Raw genomic sequence first — 25,339 nt, forward strand, 5'->3', positions numbered from 1 at the left:
TGTCGTTTAGGATGGTCGCCTGTGCTACCCCTGAACTTAGGGATGTTGTGCTCTCGGTACATCATGCCTAACCTTATAGTTTGTGCGCCGGCGTGAGATTCACGATCTCCTCCACCCTGTACTTCCTTGCGGAGAGCAGCAACTTCCCTATCCTGCTGACTCACTCTTTGGCCTACACCGTCAATATCCCCTTTCATTTCTGCCAACATCTCTCCTACTTCTTCAAACTTGCTCTCTACTTTATTTTTTTCCAACTCTATTCCCTTATTTATCTCTCTCATACTGTCCTCCTGCCTATTCACCCTGCTGATTACTCTAGCAACCTCTCCCTTTACTCCCTCCATTATGTCCCCCGCTCTACCAACACTGCTCTGCACGATTTCAAGGTCATCACGTAGCACTGTTTGCTCTGCAGCTATTTTCCCTGCAATCCCTACATTCACCTCCACTCTAGCATTTATCTTATTTGCTTCTGCAAAAAACTCACTCCTTACTTTATTTACCTCACTCTCTCTCTTCCCCCTCTCCTCTCCTACTTCTCTCCCGACTTCTGCTAAACTTTCTCGTAACTGTTCTATCTGCTCTCTCATCATCTCCCTGTCCCTCTCCCTTTCTGATTTACTCTCCGCCTGAAATTCTTCTAACTGTTTCCGCATACCTTCCTTAATTTCTCTCCTCACTATGGCTTGTAAGTTCGCATTCACCTCCTGCATTCTCGTGTTAATCAACTGCGCGATTAGACTGTAGTCTATGCCTGCTGAAACGCCTGACATCGTACTCACACCCGTCGGTGTATCATCGCCAAATATTCCCCCACTCATCATTACTTTCACTGGGGTTTCTGGTTCACTTTCATTACTTAGTCTACGCCCAAGGGAACTCCCCTCCTCAGACACATACTCCTCCGCCGACATTTTAATGCCGTATCAAATAAATTAATAACAGTTAAAACAAGTGGTCATTGTACCAAGACGAGGGAAGCAATATATATATATAACAAAAAAAAACTGTACTCTTGCTCTGATACAGCTTAATCGCTACTTTACAGCCCATACACCAGGTATAGTTATAATTTAAATATCTGGGCATTACATCGCAAAAACAAAAAAAAAAAAAATTTTTAAATATTTATGATACTGAAGAAATTAAAAAGGAAAAATTATTTCCTTTCACTGCCGGCCTACAGAGCAACGTGCCACTTAACATACAGAAAACGGGTCTCTGCATGAACATAAATAAACAATACAAGAAGAGAATAAAAAAAAAAATACCATTACATTATACAATTAATAGTTGCCTTAGGTTACTCAATATGGGAAGGTCTTTATGCTTTTGCTGATGCTGGGAAAAACCTGTGGAAGTTGTTGAATTATCTTCTCCCTCCTCTGCCACGGCGGTCCTTATCAGCTGCGACGGTTTTATCAGCGGTTTTATCAGCTGCGATGGTTTTATCAGATGCGGTGTCCTTATCAGCTGCGGCGTGCGTGTCCTTATCAGCTACGGCGGCTTTATCAGCTACTGTGTCCTTATCAGCTGCGGCACTCGCTCCTTATATGCTGCGTCCTTCGAGTCACGTTTCATTGCCTCGTTGCCCACGGCGTCCTGGATGGAAAGCCTCGTCCGGCTGCTGCATCTAGTGCTGACTACTAACTTCGTCCAGCCGCCACGTTGTGCGCCAGAAATGTGATGGTACCGGCTTTACCGCCGACTCATCGGGTTTTGTGGTCCGGCCGAAGATGAGCCGCCGGACGAATAACTTAAGCCGAACTACTGGTGTTTCTATTCATTTATTATCACATGCTCACAGGCCCCAGGTCACTGGCCAGCACTTATTATACAGCACGGCGGCGCTCGGCCATTCCTCTCGCCTCACACAATACAACTGCCTCTCTACCTAGTTCCTTCCTGCCCTTTCCATGAACAGCACTCTTTTAATCCAACATGGCGGACACCTTTGGCTCCACCCACAATCACAATTAAATATTACACAGTTCCTCATACTGGTTGCAAAACACATCTAGATATATTAAACAACTTTGGACTGCTCACCTATGACGATTAAACATTATGATAAGCCACAAAGATTAAAGTTACGTGCGGATGAAGAAATAGTCCCGCGGAGGGATCTGTACCCGACAGCAACATGGAACAGTGTTCTTTACCCATAACGTTCTAGAACGAAAGTGGGCCGCCAATGCAACTTCCGGCAATACATTCACACGAGAGCAAAAAGGCACCATCTCCACAATTACAATTATTAAAATAAGGGAGGTTAACTAGAACAAAGAAAACTTGTTAAATATAAAATGAATGAAAATGGTTATCAGACATAAAAGATCAGAAATAAATCAGCGCTCACAATGGTACCTAAATAGTCCGTGATATTTAGTATTTAAAATTATATTAAATTTAATGACAATAGGAATTTGAAATTTAACTGTACCAGCACCATTTTCCATGTTACTGACGGTTACCTCAAAGGACCAAACACATGTTACACCAGGTTAACATCCTTTTCTATAATTATTAAACTATTAAGTGACAGACATTGAAGCATATAAAATTATGTTTCTTGTTCACAAATTAAGGGAATACAAGATCAAACACAAAAAAATAAAGATTACAAATATTCCAATTATGGTTACCGTGAGCAGTCTGCTAACTAGTTAAATTATAATAAAATTGGCCTTTGCTGTAACCCAGGGGAAAATTCATATTTTACAGTTATTTTATTACAGCATTTGGTTTTAATTAATAGTCCAAACAGAGAAAGAAAAACCATAAACATAAGGTATTAGCTCATTTTTGTCCTTCCAGTTGCATTGTAGAAGATGCTCATATGTTCTTACTAGATTATTTATTGTGGCTTATTTAAATTGTAACACCAGATCGCCATCTGTTTTATATATATATTTATTCAAACACCATGATGTCACTATCACATGCTCCTTAAATAACTCACACACAATGCTGTAGATCCTTGTTGGTGCGTAGGGGAAAGCATAATGACCCTAAATACGTTGACAATTTAAAACAATATAAGAGTGCAGGGATCCACATTTGCACCTATCCCTCTGTAGACAAATATGGGAGGATGGACACTTGACATACCTTTGACAGAGGCCAACTTACTTCACCCGGCTCGTCTGAATAGAATGCATCCTGGCTACATAAAAGTTAACTATTATATATAAATCAAAAAGGTTGGGCGGGTGGAAAGCCAGGTTCTTCACAGTAGACAAGAAGCCTACAAAAAAATAGACATCGCTAAAAAGTTCAAAATTCCCACAAGTACAGTGGCCACAATTCTCAATTTTAAAGATAAATTTTCCTAAGAAATTGGGTTGCATGCAAACAGTAAATGATTGAAATTATGTGACTACACGGTCATAGAGGAATGTGTTTTGAAATGGTTAAAACAGTGCCTGGACAGAAACGTGGCAATCAGAGGCTCTATTCTCCAGGAAAAAGCTCTACAGTTCGCAGTAGAATTGGGACATGCAGAATTCCGTGCTAGCAATGAGTGGCTTCAAAATTAAAAATAATAATAATAATGAAATTATTTTTTGACATATATGTGGTGAAAGTGCAGAAGTAAATGAAGTATGTGATGAGTGGAAAGACAAACTTGTAAAGCAGACCGAGGGATATGACCGCAAAGATATCTTTAATGTTGATGAAACAGGACTTTTCTACAAATGTTTACCTGACAAAACCTTATCATTCAAAGGCGATAAGTGTCATGGCGGAAAAAACAGCAAACTTTGTTTAACATTGTTGTTAGGAACAAACTGTACCAGGACATATAAACTTAAATCACTATTCATTTGAAAATACAAAAAACCACAATGTTTTAAAAATGTCAATAATTGGCCAACAGATTACACGTCAAACACTAAGGCTTGGATGACCTGTGATGCTTTTAAGAATTGGCTTAAAAGTCTTTGATAAGGAGATGAAGAAAAAAAAGAAGAAAATTCTAATGTTTGTCGATAATTATACTGCACATGGAGACATTCCTAATCTGACAAACATAAAAATAAATTATTTGCCTGCAAACACCACTTCGAAACTTCAACCACTAGACCAAGGCATCATTCAAAGCTTCAAAATGCACTATAGGAAGGAAGTTGTCAGACAGTATCTTGCTGATATTGAACACCAAACGCCAACAACAATTGACGTGTTACAAGCCATGTGGATGATTGCCAAGGCTTGGAATCAAGTCAGAGAAAAAACCATCACAAACTGCTTCAAAAAGAGTGAATTTAAAGTTCCATGTGATAAGAAAGATGACTTGCCACTCGCAGAACTCGCTAAGACCCGGCTAAGAGTTCAAGAAGAATTCAACCTTCAAGAGACTGAGTTCAAAGAGTTTGTTACCTTTGATGATGATTTAGCAGTCTGTGGGGAACTCACTGATGCTGAAATTGTCACATCTGTATTGCCAGTTGCTAATGAAGAAGCGGAAGAAGGTGAGTTAAAAAACAGTAAAATTAACCAACATGATTTTACAATAAAATATGCTCGTAAAGCTCTAGATGTAATACAAAGTGTATTTTTTTTTTTTAAAAAAAAAAAGGTGTTTTAAGTGACGGTGTAGTCAAATCCATCACGTAATTGGATTGTGCTTTTGATGTGATAGCTAACACCGTTGGTAAGCAGACCACAATTTGTGACTTTTTCTCTAATCAAGAGAAACAAAATGATGACTAAGCTACCATAACCACATTGTTGATTTTCTATTTTTATTTGTGAATATTGTTTATTGATTGTGATTTCTATTTTGACAGAAAATTGTGTCAATTCTTTTGAAATTAAAAATTGTACCTCATTTAAACGATTCGTAGTCCAACCTAACCTCAATATAACAAACTTCAATGTAACAAATATTTTCTAATTCCCTTCAGTTTCGTTAAATTGAGGTTGCACTGTATAATGGTTTTGAGTGTTTAACATTACACATTGATATTTTGATAAATATTAGTAGTATTGAAAAACTTAAACCAAACAATCAAATATATTTTTTCCACGCATAAAAAAGTTATGTGGATAAGTATTTCAAATAACACAATTTATTGTCTAGATATTAGAGTAATTTTATACATTAATGCACAATTCTTAAAAAATAAAAACAATAGCAAAAGAACTTGTAAAATATTGTAAAGTGGATGAAATGAATTAAATAATGGACTGGTGTTGGTAGATGCAATTATGTGGGCTATGAAAACCCGCTCCCCTTCACCATACTGGGTTAGTGAGCCTCATGTGACCAGGCGTCAGACGTGCCTGCAGGACCTCGTAGCACTTGAACCAAGTATGGTCTTAACCTGAATGCAAAACTTAAAGTTTAAGTATCCTTTGCAATTAACTGATGTGAACAAAACAATTTACTACTTAAATACTACTTACTACTTAAATAAAAAGATTAAAGAAAAAGAAAATAGGATTTACGTTATTTATTCAAAAAAAAAAAATTTAATTAAATCAGACAGGACAAATCCTTTGCTGCGTACCGGTATATAACTATTAACTTATCACTCAATACCTACCAGCACCTACCATAAGAATAACCTGTATTTTGTTTTAATTTATTTCCACATATTAGCTCAAGATAACTTTAAAAAAAATTTAAAATATGGCATTTAGCCATTTAAAAATTAATTATCAAATTATCAAACTTTTAAGTAACTCTACAATAGAGACAGAAAAATAACGGCATAACTAAACTTGGGCATGGTGGTTACGTTTAAAATTATTTCTTTAAATTGCAGGGGTTGAAGGATATTCATCTTTCCACAGCTATGACTTTGTTGATGCCTGAGTACCCTCCACTCTCAAACTCTTCTCCCGAAATGAAATTTCACGTCAAGCCATACAACACATGCGGGCATCACGAGAGCCAAAATTATATGAAGGAAAACAGTGGTGCGGTCAGGGCCCAGCCCATGAAAGGAGGACGTGCGACTGCATGGCTGCAATGGTCAGTGTTCCTGTCTGCTCTCCTCGCACAGCAACCATCATGTCATGTGAGTCATGAGAGCCAAAACTACAAAGTAAACTGAGGTTCTTACAACCATCAGGCCACCAAGAAGGACACGCTCCATGTTACCCTCTTCTACTAACCTTCATGCCAGCACAGCATCCATTACGTCAATTGAATGTTGAGAGCCTTAAATAGGAAGAATGCTGAGGTGCGGGCAACTCTTAGGACACACCAAGAGAACTTATGGCAACGATCCATGTGTGGATACTTCCTTTGAATACCAACCTTTATGTGAACAAAGCATCCGTCACGTCAAATGATTTTTGATTGTAAAACTAGAAAGCAAACTTAGGTGCTGTCATCCCTCCGCTCATTCCAGAAGGTGACGCTGCGGCAGCGGTCCGTGTGTGCATTCTTTCCTCGTCTATCAACCTTAATGTCATCACAGCATCCATCGCGTCAGATAGTCATGAGATCCATAACTAGAAAAAAAACTGAAGTGCAGTTATCTCTTAAGCTTCACTAGGAGAACGTGCTGCGGTAGTGAACCATGTCTTCCAACCATTAAGGCAGTTCAGCATCCATCATGTGAAATGAGTTTAACAGCCAAAACTAAAAGGAAAACTCAGATGCTACCAAACTTCAGGCCACCCAAGGATGAGCTGCAGCAGTGGTCTATGTCTGCACGTCTTCCTTGTCTACCAACCATAAATTCAACATAGCAACTACAAAGTCTATTTATCTGAAAGCACAAACTAGTTGAAGGAGAAAAAGGTGTAGCCAGGTCACAGCACACGCCAGGAGGTCGTGCTGCAGCAGTGAACTGATTGTGTCCGCTCTTCTAATATAACAACCCTTATGTCAGCACAGCATCCATCACGTCAATTGGATCTTGAGATCCAAAACTAGAAGGAAAATTGATGTACGGCCAACCCTCAGACCGTGCCAGGAGGATGCACTGCTGCAGCTGTCTGTGCATGCATCTTCCCTCGTCCACCTACCTTTTTGTCAGCACAGCAGCCTACAGGTGTATGGATTTTTAGAGTTAAAACTAGAACAAAATCGTAGTTACGGTCATCCCTCAACCCATGCAAGATGGAGGCGCTACGGCAACGGTCGGTTCTGCATGCTTACCTCGTCTACCAACCGTTATTTAAGCACAGCATCCATCTCGTCAATTGAGTCTGGAGAACCAAAACTAAAAGGATAACTGAGGTGTGGCCTGGAGGACGCGTTGCAGCAGCTGTCTGTTTTCCTGTCCGCTTTCCTCATCTAATAACCTTTATATTAGCACCTCATTCAACACACATGTCCGTCTCAAGAGACAAAATCACTGATTAATTTAATTATTGATTAGATCAATATCCTTCCTCGGTTCGACCATCGTTCAATGCAAAGAAAAGTAATTTAATTAAAAATACCACAAAAGTGACATGTTCGAGAAATAAAACGACAAAATTACAAGCATATAATTTACAAAAAAAAAGCCATCAAATTACTAAAGTCTTGAGCATTTCTCTATTTCTGCATACACTACCCACGAATTAAAGTGAGGGGAGAAGCCCCACCACTTGACATAGGATCGTCCAATTCTTCTTTTTATAATCGTCTCTACCAAATACATATCGGGATACATCATAGGCTGAATCTCTTCGCCATAAAAGCTGCCACGAAAAGTCTTGTGGTCCAAATCTTTGAGGTAGTAGGTTTTTGGCTCTGATTTACGAATGTGTGTTACACGGAAAAGTTCGGGACTCCAGTTTGTAGTGAAACCTTTCTTGAAGATGCCTTTCTGCTTGGAGATTCGCACAATGTCACCGATGTTAGTTTTACGCTTTCGTGGATCTTTCTTCTTTGTGTTAGAAAACACTGTTCGAAGCAAGTGATCATCCTTTACATCTTTAGGCTTCATTTTCATGGTAGAAAGCACTGTGGAATTGTATTTGCTTATTAGTTTCAGCAAAATGTCAAGCCACTTGTAATTTCCATTAGCTGTGAACTGTAGCCACATCTAGGTACGCAATGTTCTGTTAAACCTTTCGACAACAGAGGCTTTGACATTACTAAATGTAGAGTAGTGTTTGATGGCATACTTGTTTAAGAAAGCCTTGAAGGTCTCATTTTAGAATTCTTCACCGAGATCCGTTTGTAGGTGCGATGGTACACGGTCATTGTGCAAAATATTGGCCATGGCCTTGGCTACTTCAATTGCAGTCTTCGATTTACAGGTCTAGCCCAAGCGAACTTGCTATACACATCAATGATTGTCAACATGTACTTAAAACCTTTATTCAATCGGGAATATGGTATCATCTCAACAAGGTCCGCCTGGAATAAATCATCAATTCCGCGAACTATGACTTTGCGACGAAGGTATTTACATCTTGTAGGAGCATGAAGTTCGTAAGCGATTCCAGTTCGACTCATTTTATGTAGCCGGCTTCCCTCAGTTCTTCAAGTATGGAGACTATTTCATTGATGTGCGAATAGTTTCCTGCACTAAGCGAAGCATGTAGTAGTCTAAGACTGTCAACTTAATCATTAAGGTCGTCCCAGTACACATTCAAAGTTCCAAACACTTTCTTGCTTTTTTAAACCTTCACCATGAACTGAATAGATTAGGGAGAAAGTCTTTTTTTTTTTTCATGATCTTCGTTTTTATATACAGTAGAACCTCGATGATACGTTCCCGTTTCATACATTTTCCCGTGTCATACGCCGATTAATTTTGGTCCCGCCGAAAGTACTATATTTACAATGGTTTACTTTTTTACTTTCCCGGAACATAAAATCACCAATTTCCCGTTTCATACGTTTTTACGAAGCGGAAAAGTCCTAAAATTCACAATTTTTTTTGTTATATTTCTCCTGACAAAATACATTTTAATGCTTTTATTTTGAAAAACGTTCATTGTTTACCTTTGCAAACGTAAGAAATAACTTTATCGCACCATAGATATGGATAGTATCAGGAAGACTGTGCACCTCGCTTCTAGCATCTATGGCCAGCACCAAGCGAGACTAGTGGCGCAAACTAGCAATGATTATGAAAATGGTGCACGCGCTTTACCAAGGCACGGATCTCATATTTTGTGCATTCATTAATCTTTGAACTGAATATACCGTTTGTTATTGTTTTCTTACGATCAAATTGTTTTGTATTTTACGTTTCTCAAGTTAAAATTTTATTGAAAATTGTACTGTTGCATAAAGTTGTTTGTAAAATGAAACAAACAAGCAAAAATTTCTGATTTTCTTTTTACAATAGCCTAATTTTTTTTATTTCTAATTTAGGCTTGGTGACTTTTCCCCCCCTCCAAGAAAGGACTGCTTTACTTGATTATGGACTGTATTTTACATTTCTGGTGGTTTTATTATATGTGTATATAATGATGAATTCATATCTTTCATTAATATAATGCAATTATTTACACATTATGTATTTAAGTTTAATCTTACATTGTGCTGGTATGCTAGATTGAAATTTTATTTATTATTGCCATTCCCTTTTCATACACTTTCCCGCATCATACACCATTTTTGTGCCCTCCGTTGAAAAGTGTATGACAGGGGTTCTACTGTATGCCACTATCTGGATTGTTATCGCGAAAATGTGCATTGGTTAGCTCAAGCAGTTTTTTGTACTCTTGTAAATCTCTGTGAGAATAGCCTTTTAGGCTCCCTGCGAAACAGCAATTCGTACAGATCTGGGCCCTATTGCATAAATGAACTAATAATATTAGTAAAAAAGTACAAACTACAAGAGGACAAACTAAAAGTGCTAATATTCTGTGTTGCATAATCTTGTTAATAATATTATAGAAAAATAGTACAAAATACAAGCAGACAAATTACAAGTACTAATAATTTGAGTTGCATAATGTTGGTAGATGAACTAATAATGTTATTACTTGTAATATTATAAATATAGCAAACCTACGAGTCAGCTGATCCACTTTTGTGAAGTGGTCAACTTTTGAGGTTATGTGAAGTTAACTTATTTATCATTGACAAAGAGGTAGGAAGTTGGTGTTTATTGTGTGGTTGGTTATTGTAACAATGGCACCTCAAAAGGCAGGAAAACGTGAGGAGCAAAGAAAATTAAAACTGTGTGTATTACAAAAAATGAAGACAAATAAACCAACTCTTTTTGGTCAATTTTTGTCAATGCTTACAAAAGAATCAAACGTTAAGGCATGGCAAGAAATTGGGGCGTATGCAAAGTCGATTGGAGTAATTCCAGATGGAAAACAGTTGACATATTTGTGATGTCTGGTGGCCGAATGTCAGGATACTGTCAGTGGTAAGTAGTTTAATAATTTATTTTCAATAATTATGCAGTTAGGTACCGTACCTCTTTGCCCAAACAAAGGATGTAAGTTATATGTTTCTTGAAAGAAATATGTATAACTCTGGTTTTACACATGTATTGTAACGTAACATTGCCTAACCTTGAAAGAACATTACTAAAGTTCTTAATTCTGAAATTTTATAAACTTTACTACAAGTTACATAATTGACGATTTTTATGTTTAGGAGAAGCGCGACAATGCCAGTACAACAGGAACTGGAGGTGGTCCACTTTCTAAAGTAACTGAAATCGATGACATGGTTTACGACATTTTGGGAAAGGATTCTGCAACACTCGACGGTATTGGCGTACTCGAGAGTATGAACACGGCCGGCGAGGAAATATAATTCTGTGAGCAAGTAGGACAGGAAATACCGCAAGTTGCAGAAGTGATAGTTTTGGAATGTACTGTTATTGAGGACAACTTGTTAGCTGAGATTGTTACACCTTCTCACAAAAAATATCAAGGTAACTAACCACAGTGTTAATAAGTCTACCTTATTTTTTTTGTTATTAGTAGAGATGGGAAAAAATGGTGTAACGATTTTTCCGTGAATTTTCGCGAGAAAACGCAAAAAAAGATTTTTATACAGTAAAACCTTTTTTTTTGCAACCCCATTTATTGCGACCACCTCTCTATTACAACCCGATTTCGAGGAACCGTGAAAAAATTGCCGAAAATCCAAAGAAAATCTGACAGAAAATAAGTTTCTTGTGGTGAGTAGCGTGTTACTGCAGGGCTGCCACCACATTGAAAACAATATCCTTGATTGAAATGTGAAATATCCTGTAATATCCTTGTTTTCAATACAAAATATCCTGTAAAATCCTGTACATTAAAAAATACAAAAAAATATGCAATTTTTATGAAAATTACTCGATCATAATATACGTGAATTCTGCCATATTCTTCCTAGAAGAGATATACAACAAAACATTTAGCATTGGCAATCCAAGATATAACCTGTGCCCTGTCTTGATAAGGTTGAGCTTACTAAATACCTTTCCACCCCTGCATTGCTGTGTGGAAGGATAAGTATTGCTTGCCTTTGCAAGTTTGCAAAGCAGTGGAAAACATGTTTTCCCATTAATTTCATACTGTGACACTTAATGCCAGGCCTGCCACCAAATTAGGTTCCTAAACCCTCTTTAGAGCATTTAAAAATCCTGTAAAATTTATAGCCGTAATTGACATAATTTATTTTTCGCAGTAATTTTAAATATACATTGCATTCCAAAACATAATTTAAAAAAAAATCAAATGAATGTAAAAAATGTTTAAGATTTGCCACTTACATTACAAAACTAATAGTTGGTATCACAATAAAATGAAAAGTAATTTAAAAATTTCTCTTCAGTATAGGCTTTGGTGCTTTTCTTATTTACAAACTATAAATACATCCATACAACTGAAATTATTTACAAGTTAAAAAAACAAATGTATTTCACATCATTAACTAGCTACTTTTTCATGTTCTGTGCTCTTTTCCGCATCTCGTCAGTGGACTTGAAAGCCAGACCTGCAGATGTTCTCATTGTGCGATGCAACAGCGCATTTAACATTGGTGATTCCATTGACGATCTGTGAACAGTTTTAACCATCTTGAGATTGCTGAAAACCCTTTCCACAGCAGATTTTCTCCAGTTGCAGCACCACTCAAAGCCATTACTTTGTACAGATGAGTTTCAACAATCTCAGATGGAAAGAACCTTGCTAACACTACAACCTGCCTAGTGACTGTCAGTTGATTCATCAATCATCAGTGTGAAAAATTGTGTTTTCATTGCATAGGTAACAATCTGCAGCTGATGTACCCAAAGATTGAATAATTATCTGGCTAGTTGTATTGCGAGAACAATGAAAGTTTCTTGCGATTTCACTATCTGGAAACATTTGCGGCACAAGTTTCGTGAAATTATCGCTGAGTTTCACAGATAAATTGTTTTCACAAACGAAGTTCGCCCATAACAGTTCCGCATCAATTATTTTGTTTGGTTTGGTTACAAAACTCATCAAAGAACAACTCTGATCAGCAGCTCGTTGGTTTTTCGCATGAACGTACGTCTTCAAGCCGCCCTTTGTCACGTTCAGTTCCGAGTTGCAAGTCGAACAAACGGCGGAAAATTCCGTTTTTCCACGCCTAAACCATTTCAATTCTTGCTCCCATTCTTTATAATAACACTGTTTATAAAGTGACCTGTCCGGCGAAGCCTTTCATTTTTTCTCCATCACAATCAGCTAAGACCAAAACTACTACTTAAATCACGTATGAAGTTTGTAAACAAATGCCGCACCTAAAACATTGTAATGGCAAAAAATACCAATGTTTACTGATGCCATGACACTTCTTAGCGTTTAACTCAACAAACAAAACACATTTACCCCGAAACCATAGATGTTGTACTTCATGAAACGATATATGGGAGTATATGTTTTTGGTTTGTGGTTAAACGATTGGAAGTTCCATGGCGCTACACCTAATGTGAATGTTTGCTTTACTGTTGAATGCTTGTATGGTTTGACAACTTCAAATAGGTAGTTGAATGTAAATATTTACACGAACGAAATTGAAATATGAAAATATCGGCGAAGCATCGTAAATATCCGTGAATGTCGCCGTTTATCCGTTAGTCCGTTTTAAGCTTCAAATATCCGTGAAAACGGCAGGCCTGTGTTACTGTGTTTCTCTTGCCGAGTGCCGACTTGTTTTAACTGCTGCAGCGATGTTTATATTGACAGCTCAAGCAATTATCTTTTCCCGTGGGTTGATAGAAAAAGGTCGCTTCACCCAGCATAAAAAAAAAGCTACGCCACTTATTCCCCAAGTAGGAAACACACTGGCTGCCGTCTGTCTCCCCCGCATTTATCTTTCTTCTAACATTACGTCTCACCTCTCGCACGAGCAATAACGAAGCGACCACTCATTGGGCCGTTTTATGCTTTGTTTGGTGACAGCAGCTTGATTTTATTCTGTATATTCATTTCCATTCCGTTTATACGACCGATTTTTGAGGAACCGTGAAAAATTTGAGCAGAGATAGTCGAAAATTTGAGTAAAATCGGCTGAAAAACAAGTCTGTTACACTTTGTTGGGTGCTGTGTGTTCACATTTATCTTGGCGAGCGCTGTACTGTAAGCAAGGCAGGCATACAAAAGACGGCTAAAAATAGATACTACCCCTCTAGACTGTCCACGCTAGCCAATACCGGTAAACTGCGCGCATCACCTGATAGCATCTGCACGCGCATCTATTTCCGTCCCTGTCCCGTGCCGAAGTATTAGGTGCTTCAAATGTGCGTGAGAGATAAGATAAAGAAGGTGAAGAGAGAACGAGCCCTGTCAGCAAGTGTGTTTGTGGGAGGGGGAGACAGAGATAAAAGAGAGCGAGCCCTGCAGCAAGCGGAATTAGTGAAGGTCGACATTTACTGCCACTCTCTCGCTAACTAACGATGCTGCTGGTCGCCAGCAGCCCCCCCCCCCCCCCCCCCTTTTTTTTTTCTCACTCTCTCTTTCTTTCTCTCTTTCTCTCTTTCTCTCTCTCTCTCTCACACACACACACACACACTTACCCTACTTCTCGCATTCCTGCACGTCAGCCGGACGGACCAGAGCGATAAGCGCCGCCAGACCACCCGTTGTCACGGGACGCAACCTTTCAAACGCCACACTAATACAGCCCGCAAGAGACATAATAAACCTTTAATAAAAAGTTATCATTTTAACACTAAATCGTCTGTTTTTTCTATACAAAGTTGGCGAAAATGGACACGCTGCACTGTGTTGAAATTTTTTTTTCTCGGCAACGGGAGCTTCAATATTGCTTTCTAGGGTATCGTTTTTTTCAGGAGACATCGTGCTATTTAAATACTGTAATATGAATTTGAAAAGTGGTTTTTTTTACACCATAGACTATTTGAATATGAAATCTATGCAATCAAAGGGATATTTTTTATGATTTAGGGGGGGTGGGGGGGGGGGGTTAAAATAGTCCCGAATTCTCTATTGCGACCATTCCGTTTATAAGTCCGTTTTTCCGGAAACAGTGAGGCATCGCATCAGCGGGATTCTACTGTAACTATAAAACGTGAAATTCTGAAAATCTCCGGGAAAAAATGTTAAAATATGAATTATTTGCGACTTTATAAAAGATTATGTGCGCGATGTCACAAAATACAATGTTCAAACATTAGGTTGGAAATACCACTTATTTTAAAACACCTTAGCTGTCTTTTAGCGTCTTCCATTTGCCAGAAACATTACGCCTATCAATTCAGAAAATTACCCATTGTAGTACTTATTCAGCCGGCAGCCTCCATATTTACACACAGCAGTCCTTACTCCTTCCCTTTCGCTTCACAATAGAATACAACATAATTTTTCCGTTGATTAAATTTTTCATTCTTTTACTCCGCTGCTTAATTAGTTCTTTTCGAATACCTGGTACCGAAAAAATTTTGTATAATGTTTTTGTAAACATTTATTACGCCATCCCGAATTCTGAACTCGATATTCGTTTGTTTTCATTGACGCCAGATTGAAACGGAAGACAATTGAATGCGCTAGCAGCGAGCACAGCGATAGTACACGTACCAAAGTACCAATTTTTCGTTAGCAAAACAACACGTGACGTGTGTTATCTTTTGGTATACCTAGTTAATTTGCCGTGTTCATTAATATTCTATACTTTTGCAAAAGTTTACACGGGCAGGCAGTTTAAGTAAAACAAGAATCCTTGTAGGTTTCGACTTATTTACTGCGAGGCCCAATATAGCGATGCCAAAATTTAAAGCATCTTGCTTATTGCGGGCAACGGAATTTAAATCGGAAGGGCTGTACGTTTCCAACAACATTTTGTTCTGCAAATGGTGCAATTGCCGAGTTGATTACGAGAGAAGGGACACTGTTGTCAAACATGTTGCTAGTAAGCACCATATGAAAGTGAGGTTAGGTGCCGAGGGCACAAGCAGTGGCAGCAAACGTCTTGCAACACTAGAAGAAGTCGCAAAATTCGGGGAAAAAGTATGAGAGGACAGAGAGACATTTATTTTGGATACAAATGAGGCTTTTATATCTGCCAACATACCACTCCAGAAATTAAACAACACCCAATTACAGCCAGTTCCCTTAGGAGAACATATGTTCCAAAATTGGGGGAGAAAGTGGAAGCACAGTTAAAAGATGAATTTGAAGGGGTCGAAATATGTGTGCTATGTGATGAAACTACGGCTAAAGGAGGGGCATTTGTTTTCAACATCCTTTTTAAAAAATTAGAACCTGCTACTGGTCAAAACACAAAGTTAGTGGCATCCATTTTTCTTGATGCAGCCAACCATGCAACATGTTCTAAAGCAGTTCTGGACACATTGAACAAGTACAACATTGATTACAATTCAGTGAAAGCCATAGTAAGTGATTCTGCTCCTTACATGAACAAGTGTTTCACCACACTGAGTGGATTGTTGGTAGAAGCTGTTTATGTGTAGTGTTGGGCACATAAGTTGCTTTTAGTAGGCAACACCTTCCAAAATACACTGCCGCTTCTTAACAAGGCAGTATCTAAGGTTAAGAAGGCATTTCTTAACAGCAGAAGGAGAAGAAACCTATACTTGGTATTCTTGTCAGAAAAATATGGAACATCCAGTGGCAAAGTCAGGGCTTTTCATGAACCAGTTTTGACAAAATGGAATTCTTGGTTCCATTCTGTCACTTGCCTTTCTGAGTACTTTGATAACATAGTGGAATATTTTGAAAACATTGATGGCAGCTTGGAATTGGAGAACAGTGGCATAAGCTGGTTAAAGGACCGCACTGCTGCACAGGTGGTTCAAATAAAAATTGAAGCTGAATTTGTTTCAGTCCACTGCAGACAACTGTCTGAACTGATAACATTCCTGGAAGGTTCTGCTTACACAACATCACACATATTAACCTGTAAACTTGATGATTTGGTGAGCAAAATGCAGCTGTTAAGTGTAGGGCAAGTTGAGCAGTTTGGTGAATGTATTGTCCATTTATTGAAGAGTCTTTCACTTAAGCTTAAGGCGGAACAAGTATCCCTTCTGAAAGCAGCAGCTGTGAAGGCACATACAAAGTTACAGGATTTAAAGAAAAATGATCCTGCAGGAAAAATTTTTTCAAGCATGAGTTCATTACTGAATCCTAGAAAAATAACTCAGCAAACTCCTTCCAATGAAATGTTGCAAAGTTATATGCACAACATTCCTTTCATCAAGCAAATGGAACTGCAGACATTTTTAGAAGGATACCATGCCATGAAGAATGTAGTTGTGGAAGAGCTGGGAAGGCCATATTGTTCGGACATAGACATGGTAACCCTTATGTGCTCTCTGAACTGAAAACAGACCACCCACATTTAGCTTCAGTTTGTTTGAAGGCTTTGTGGCTGCCTACAAGCAATGTGGACAGTGAGAGGTCCTTCTCACATTATTCACTCGTAGTAAGTGACCGGCGCTGCAGGCTGTTACCAGAAAACGCTGAAATTCTGACAATGATTAATTTCAACAAGACCTGAAGTGTGTAGCGTTAACATGACTAAAGTTTAACCACTTTTATTGTAACAAAACTTTTGTACATACAGCATTCATTTCTTAATTTTTAATGGTTCGTAATCAGAATAATAGAAACGTAAGAGTGCACAAATAAATTTTCTGTTCTACATTTTTGATCATAGGTACGATGCTTTAAACTTTTGAAGAAAATTTCGTAAGTATCAATAGTAAAAAAATTTCTTTTTTTTAAATATTATTTTAAAATATGTTTTCCTATAAAAACACAAAACACCGCAATTGCTTATTATTGAAACGAAATTGGCATAAAAATAACACCGCTTTTTCCCATCACTTGTTATTAGTATCGATTTAAATATGAATATTTTTTTTTTAAAAAAAATATTAAGAAATGTTATTCTATAAAAGTGTATTGACCAATAAAAATAATTTATTTATGAGTAGCACTCATTTTATTACTTTTTTTTACAGGTAAAGAGAATCAGTCCTCCTTAAAAACACAAACTTTAAAGTCCTGTAGAAGGTCAGTATCTCAAGAGACAGAAACCAAGAACACAGATATGAGTTAGAGCTGACAGTTGAAGTGTTGGAGAAGGAAATTCATCTCAAATTGCTGCAGATTGCAAATATAGAAAGGGATAACTATCTGAAAGACTTAAAAATACTGCACTATGAAGTAGAACATGGATTGCCTAAGTCAAAATATACTGAACATTTACGCACTATTTCTCAGGGGCAAAAGTTTTTAGTTATTGACGATTCTTCTGTGACTGACAATCTTGCAAATTATAATGGAGATAATAGTGTAGTGTTTCTGCAGTGATATGGGAATTATGAACTCATGAACCGTGTGGTTTGCAACTTTATTTAAGTAATGGACATGTTAAATTAATCATATTTTACCACTGGAATGAATCTACACTGTAAAGCAATTGCATAATGACAAGGTTTCAGGTTACTGTCAATTATATAAAAATTGTGAAATAACAAATTATAGTTCACTGTGTTCACCTATTATTTACTTCTTTATACACTCAAGGTAACAAGCAAACTCTGGTTAACATCATCGATTGAATGATTTCTTGTTTTCGTGCTCTAGCATCTACTGCAATTTCCTCATTGTGTTCATAGTAGTCATCATTATTTACATTTATTTCATTCCGGATGAAATTTTCCTGATAACAAATTGCTCATCTCTTCGTGCTATGTTACACAATGTAGCACAGCATTTCACAATTTTGGCTGCGAATCAGGGTTCAACCCGCAGATGGTTCAAACATGGAAATTTCTCCTTAACAATTCCTATTGCTCGTCCCACAATTTGTCGTGTTGCTTTCAGCCTTCTGTTGTATCTCTGTTCACCGTCATTGTTGGGATCATTATGTAAAGGTGTCATGAGCCATCTTTTAAGAGGATATCCTGAGTCTCCTAGAAGAATACCATTTGGGAATATGTTTCCCTCTTCCATTCTGCGATACAAGGTGCTCATTCGTAGTACTCTTGCATCATGAACACTACCTGGCCAGTTGGCACTCACATACAAAAATTGACCATTTTCTCCACAGACAAACATACAATTTATTGAATGTTTCCCTTTACTATCTACAAATGCTTCTTCATTGATTTCAGATGCATCAGTGGGTATCAGTGTGCCATCGATAATACCCACGACACTTGGAAAATGAGCGACCCTGCAAAAACTGTCAACTTCATTGCCAATATGTTGAGGCCACAAAACAATTTGCTGGAAAAGTATTTGGTTAATCGCACCAATAACTCTATGAATGGTCCACCCAACTGTTGTCTTGCATATGCCATGACTGGATCCTGTTGAATGATATTGACTACCAGTACCTAGCCAGTGTAAAGTTACACAAAACTGCTGCTTGGGTGTTAAAGCACCACCTCGGTTGTGCAGCTGAATTGCATTGCCTATAGCCTGTAGTACTTCCTCCGCCTTGGCACGAGACATGCGACATGTTCATAGAAATCTGCTTCATGTTGAAAGTCAAAAAATTTATTCTTGGTCTATATACTTTTTTCTTTTAGTTTGAACATTGTTCATTATTTCCTCATCATCATCTGTGGGATACAGCACATTTAATAACATTTTAGCCCAATTATTGAGGAAAGTGATACTAATACTTTAAAATACAGCCTCCTTCTATCCAGTAGAAAAAAAATACAAGTTTATTTTAATATTACAATTTATCAGTGTTATTATGAAATGCTAACTAATATTATTTGCTAATAATATTAGCAAATCTTCTTGTAATATTAAACTTGTATGTTTTGACTTTTATATTTATTATGCAACATAATTATACAATTTACAAATTACAAGTACTAATAACCAGGCCTTCCAGACCTCCTATTTTTCCTACTTTTCCTACTTTTTAGTAGGAAAGTAGGAATGGTCCTACTTTTGCTAAATATGTCCTACTTTTCCTACTTTTTGCCATCATTTGCCATTTGAATTGTAGTCAAAGTATCCAAGTAGGTAAGTAATTTATTTTCATGTCAGCCCCAATGAAGATTAACTGAGGGGCACTTTACTTGGTGCTCCAGCCCTATGCTGTTGAAGCACCATTCTAGAAATTTAATGTAGTAGTGGGTGGTGCAGATAATATTGTTTGAAATAATGCTTCTAACTTAAAACTTGTCTTTTCCTTACAACACCATTATCAAGGATTTGTTTTTTTTTTTTTAATTTATTTTGTATTGTTACATGCCCACCAACAGTCGTTAGACTTTGTTGGTGGGCACAACGAAACGACAACACAACATAGCAAGTGGATTTTAATGTGCTGATATAAAAATTATTTATTTTAAATTACCTACTTATGTTTGTTTCAGGTATATAATCTTGTGTAACCAGTTAAGATGCCTAGTCACAAAACTTTATTTTCAGAAGACTGGTTGAAGGTTAAAGACTCAAATGGTGTTGTTCTGGAAGAATGGTGTGAAAAGAGTAGTTCAAAATTTGAAGCTTTTTGCAAGTTCTGCAAGAAATCAGTGTGATGTGATAATAGGGGGGTTGAGTCTGTTGATGAGTCATTCTGAAACAAAACTCCATTTATCTCGAACTCGAGATGTTTTTAGTGGAACACAAAAACAGATACAGAAGGTTGTTGTGCAAAGTGGTCCATCTGGTCCTACATCATCAATTTCATTATGGTCACAAAAAGACAGTGCCACTAAAGCTGAACTTATCTGGAGTTTAAAAACAGCGGCTTCAAACTTAAGTTAAACTTCTTCAAATTCTATTGGTGATACATTTAGGGAAATGTTTCTGGACAGTTCAATAGCTCGAAAATTTCAAATGAGTAAATCGAAAGTGTCTTACATGGTTTCCGAAGCCACTGGTCCATATTTACATTCTCTCCTAGTAAATGATCTAAACAGTTCCTGCTCACCATTTACTCTTTCATATGATGAACTGACAAATAAGCAGATCAAGAAGCAACTAGATATCAAGATAAGATATTGGTCTAAGGAAGACAACAAAGTGAATGTTAATCACTTAAGTACTCATATCATGGGGCAAGCAAAAGCTAAAGATATTACAGAGTGTATAATGAAGTCAATGAATGAAAACAACTTGATGCTCAAAGATCTTGTAAGATTGGGTAGTGATGACCCAAATTTTAATAAAGCAGTGTTTGCTGCTATTTGTGAATGTAAGAAAGCTCTAGATTTACCTTCTCTTTTAGATATAGGAACATGTCCTTTGCATTTGGTTCATAATGCTTTTGGGAAAGGTGTCAGAGAATTTGGGCAATAGGTAGTTGATTTAATTATTGATGTACACATCTTCTTTAAGTTATCTCCTCTGAGGAAAGAGGAGATGAATGAGATTCAAGTTGATCTTGAACTAGATGAATTGTCTTTCCTAAAGCATGTTGAAACACGGTGTTTGACTTTGGTTCCAGCCGCACAGAGAGTCATAAGCCAGTGGTCAGCTCTGAAAAAGTATTTCATCAGAGAGCTTCCAAAGCGAGATAAGACTGTCAAGCAATACACGATACACAAGAATTTTGAAGTGTTTGAAAGACACTCCTCTGAAAACTCTTGTTCAGTTGCATTTCATTGTTTATGCTTCAAGACCTTTCGAAAAGTTTCTTGTTTTGATTCAGAGAGAAGAACCTCTAATACATGTGCTTTATGAAGAAATGTGCGCACTTGTAAGAAGTTATTTAGGATGTTTTGTAAAAACTAAAGAACAGGAAAAGAGATCATTTCAGGACATTATATCATTGAAGTTTCCTTGTTCAGAGATTGAATTGGACAGCACCGAACTAGAAGTTGGCTATGAGACAAGGAAAGTTTTGGATAAGATGAAAGAAGAAACTCGGACAGTTCTTCTGTACTCGATGAGGAAATTCTACTATGTATAAGGTTATGCAGCATGCCATCTCAAAACTACCATTGGGGAATCCAATAATACGAAATTCGTCTTGTCTCAATTTAAAGAACAGGCATGATCTTTTGTCTAGTAAAGCTATGAAAAGTCTTGCAGAATCTGTACAGTTGGTTCCACGTGTGAATTTAGATGCTATTAGTGATGAATGGAAAATACTACAGTGTGAGAATATCCCAGAAGAGTGGCATGTTGAAGAGGAGAGTGGTGGAGAACATTCAAGTGAAAAGGAAGAATATTCTGAAAACATTAGAAGTAAAAGAATAGATCACTGCTGGGGGAAAATTTTTTCTTTACAAAATTCACTTGGAGGAAAAAAATTTCCAGAATTAACAAGGCTGGTAAAATCAATACTTGTTCTCCCCCATGGTAATGCTGATGTCGAGCGGGGATTTTCTGACACCAGTAATTTCCTCACATCAAACAGATCATGTCTGCCAGCAGCAGGTGTGGGTGGGCTTCAATCTACCAAAGATGGGCTGAGAAAATTCAAAAATCTTCCCCACAATGTTCCCATAACCAAGGATTTCATCAGAAAGGGTCAATTAGCATACAGGTCGAATCAAGAGAGAATTGCTCAGGAAACACTAATGAAAGCTGAAAAATTAAAGAAGAAAGCTGAAGAAAAAGAAAAACAGAGTAAAGAACTTGAAGAGAAACGAAAAAGAGAACATTAATGTGAAGAAAAAACAATAAAAGCCAAAGAGAGCATACAAAAAGAAAAAAGAACCCTACGGAAGAAAGAGGAAGAAGTTGATGAGGACATAAAAAATTACACTAAAATGATGGAAGAAGCTAATACAAGGATAAGAAATGCCTTGATTAATAATGATATGAAAGGAGCGAAGATAGGACAAACCATGCTAGAAGCAGCAATTAAGAATGTGGAAGAAAGCAAGTCAAGCTTAAAAGGAATACGAGTTGAACAAAGAGAAGTGGAAAAGAACAAGCGAACATTACTGGAATATTTCTCAGTATCTTCCAAGGAAAAGAAGTTAAAAACAAGTTAAAATAAAATTAACTTGTGGCAAAACATTTTGTGGTTCAAATCTGGAAAGGGTCTTGCATTTTTTAGTATGTAACTTGTTTTCATTGATATGTATATATATATTTTTTAGATACAATAATAGTTTAATGAACATTGTATAGCAAAATTTACTTTTTGAATCTTCTTTTACAATGTTTTATTGTTTAATTCTGTCCCAGATTCGTAATTATCTATTATTAAGTTTTCAGAAAAATAGGTTAAAATATGGAACTTGTGTTAGGCTCATTATACTATACTGTTTTATCTTTTACATCTAAATAACAGTTACATTAAACTATGGAAATTTTACTATAACAAAATAAAGGCCATACCTCATCCAGGGTGAACTCAACTTCTTTGGAATGGTCTACAATAGGATAGGGTCTTAGGAGTATGGCTTTTATTGTTTTTGTGTTCTGGGTTTTGAGTCAAAGATTTGTATGCCTTAGATTTTATTTCAGATTGAGGAACAGTATTTTTAACTTCTATTTTAAAAGTGTGCAAGTCTAGGACTACTAAACAGTTTCCAATGATATCACTACCTACTAGTTGTAATCTTCTAATCATAATAGGTTCAGAAGTTGAGTTTAGCTTAACCGGCCATTTGGTTGGGGTTATTTAAAAAGTAATAAGTAATAATATGCTTTATTTCCTGTAAAATCATAAAGACTTGTATTATGGCATTGCTAGAACTATATGCCGTTGAAAAATGATGCGAAAATAGGTCTCCTACTTTTGCCTACTTTTTGATAAAATAGTCCTACTTTTCCTACTTTTTGGGTTGGAAAAGTTGCTGGAAGCTCTGTAATAACATTAGTAATTTTCCTTGTAATATCAGAATTGTAGGTTCTAACTTGTAGAAATATTATGCTACCAAATTATACAACTTACTAGTTACATTACTAATACTATTAGCTTGTACTTTATTATGCAATAGGACCCTGGAGTCCCATGTGTTTTAAACTCTTCTACATGAACATTTCATGGTAAGAAGTGTTATTTCTTTAGCACCAAGGAACCACTTATTATGTTTTCTGTACACTCCATAGGTCGTGTCATTGTTTTGACTCATGAAAGATATCAGGTATGGCCGCACCATTAACTTGGTGTCCTCTTTACTGTAATTTTTTCTTGTGCAATGATTCTGTACTCGCAAAGTGCTCTTCTTCTCGAACTGGCTCATATTTCCTCTTCTTCGAATTTCGTCATCAACTTCTGTCTTCACAGTGATGGTTGGATCTTCCTTATTTTTAAGTTTATCGTGACGAATAGTGATTACTGCACTCTAGCGGGTAAAAATTAAACTATCATGATGATAACGCACTCTAGCAGATATCATGTGTACTACATGACACTAGCACTCCTTGTATTGATTACTGAATTCAAGATGGTGAGAGCGCTCTCTTGCAGACGCCATGTGTGTTAACTAGCGCTCATGGTAGTAAGTATTGAAAATAAGTATGGCAGTTTGGTCTCGAACAAACAATGCTATTATTCCTTCAAATTAAAATAATTACAAGCACAAATGTGTTTTATTTTTAAATACCTTATTTAATTCTCAGTCATGTAAATGCCTCGATGGCTTTGCGGTTAAAGGCGTGTGTTTTCCAACCTGGAGGTCAGAGCTGCAATGGTTCGAATCACAGCGCTTCCAATGTGTTTTGCATAAAAAATTAAATTTAATATGTTGTTAAGGGCCATAATAACTCTGGTATGTAATGGAACATCAATCTTATGTAATGAGATAGAGCGATGCTGGTGCTCTCTAGGAGTAAACAGGAAACAAAGATGGCAGTATACAAGATGGTGGCTTCCAGCAGAACAAAAAAAAACAATATGGTAGACATGTCATCATCCAAGAAGGGGCCTCCAGCAGACGAAAACAAAATGGTGGACATGATATCAGAATTGGAAAAAAAATGCTTTGAAATCAAATTCAACATGGCGGACATGTTATTGGAATTAAATAAAGCGACCGTAATGAAAATTGCAATGTTCTATGATCCAAGATGGCGTCCGTAACAAAATGTGCAACGTTGACACATGTCCAAGAAGGCGGGCGTAACGAAAAGTGCAGCATTAATGAGTGTTGCGCTCTATTAAAGATGGCGGATTTGAAATGGCTGCCGGGGTTAAGGTTATCCAAGATGGCCGCCGTGACGTCAGAGGTTGGTTGGCACCACCACCACACCCTGAACCCTGGGCCTGGAAATACATTTGTACACTACTATCACCCTTCACCATCTCTAATGACCTAAATGCCAACCAGGTTTAAGCTCTTATTAATTCATTCAATAATGTCACATAAACTATGTGAATTTTTTTTGCTTCTAAAATATTCATATAACTTTTTTTTTTACATTCTTATATAATTTATTATCAAAATTGAACTAGTATGATCCAAATTTTTCAATTTAAATACCACTACAGAATATCCACACATTCTGAATATGTTTATCATTGAGAGCAGCTTGTGAATGCATGCAGGGCCCTGTGGTGGGGGGACACCCTCGCCAGCACGCGGGCCACGCCGCTGGCCGGCCCCGTGGTGCGCCTGCTGGCCGGCGACGGCAGCCTCACCCCGGACGCGGCGGCCCACGTCATGACGTCCGTGCTGCACGCCCTGCAGCTGCACGGCCAGCACGAGGACAGCCTGGGCGTGCTGGTGGCCCTCGGAGCACAGCTCTACGAGACGCTGCGCCCGCGCTTCCCCAGCGTCCTCCAGGTACACCATTCCCCTCCATCTCATTTCACTGGAATAGGACGTGGTCACGCAGCTACCGTGGGTTCTGATTGTGGACAGTGCACAGGCGAGAGGGAGGGGCAGGTGACTGCGTGATGGAGTTGGACTGGGGGAGGGGGGGGGGGTTACGGGATTCGGGAGGGGACGAGCCCTGGTGATCCGACAGCTGGTGGAGGGTAGGCGTCAAGCCAGGAGGAGGAGGACACTTCGTGGGCTAAATTCTCCAGTTATGTCATCATCTTTTGGTCTAATCAAATGTAGCTAGGGTATTTTAAGACGTGCTG

At 37.7% G+C, this 25,339-nt stretch overlaps 1 protein-coding gene across 1 annotated transcript in view; it reads left to right on the forward strand.

Annotated features, from left to right (window-relative positions):
• LOC134531594 (exportin-5) overlaps nt 1-25,339 on the forward strand; it is a 298,110-nt gene that overhangs the window by 244,149 nt on the left and 28,622 nt on the right. Inside the window, exon 16 of the mRNA XM_063367321.1 lies at nt 24,800-25,037. Within this exon, the coding sequence (XP_063223391.1) occupies nt 24,800-25,037 (238 nt within the window). The remainder of the gene's footprint in view (nt 1-24,799; nt 25,038-25,339) is intronic.

This window comes from Bacillus rossius, chromosome 5 (assembly GCF_032445375.1).
Source record: "Bacillus rossius redtenbacheri isolate Brsri chromosome 5, Brsri_v3, whole genome shotgun sequence".
Classification (NCBI taxonomy): Eukaryota; Metazoa; Arthropoda; class Insecta; order Phasmatodea; family Bacillidae; genus Bacillus; species Bacillus rossius.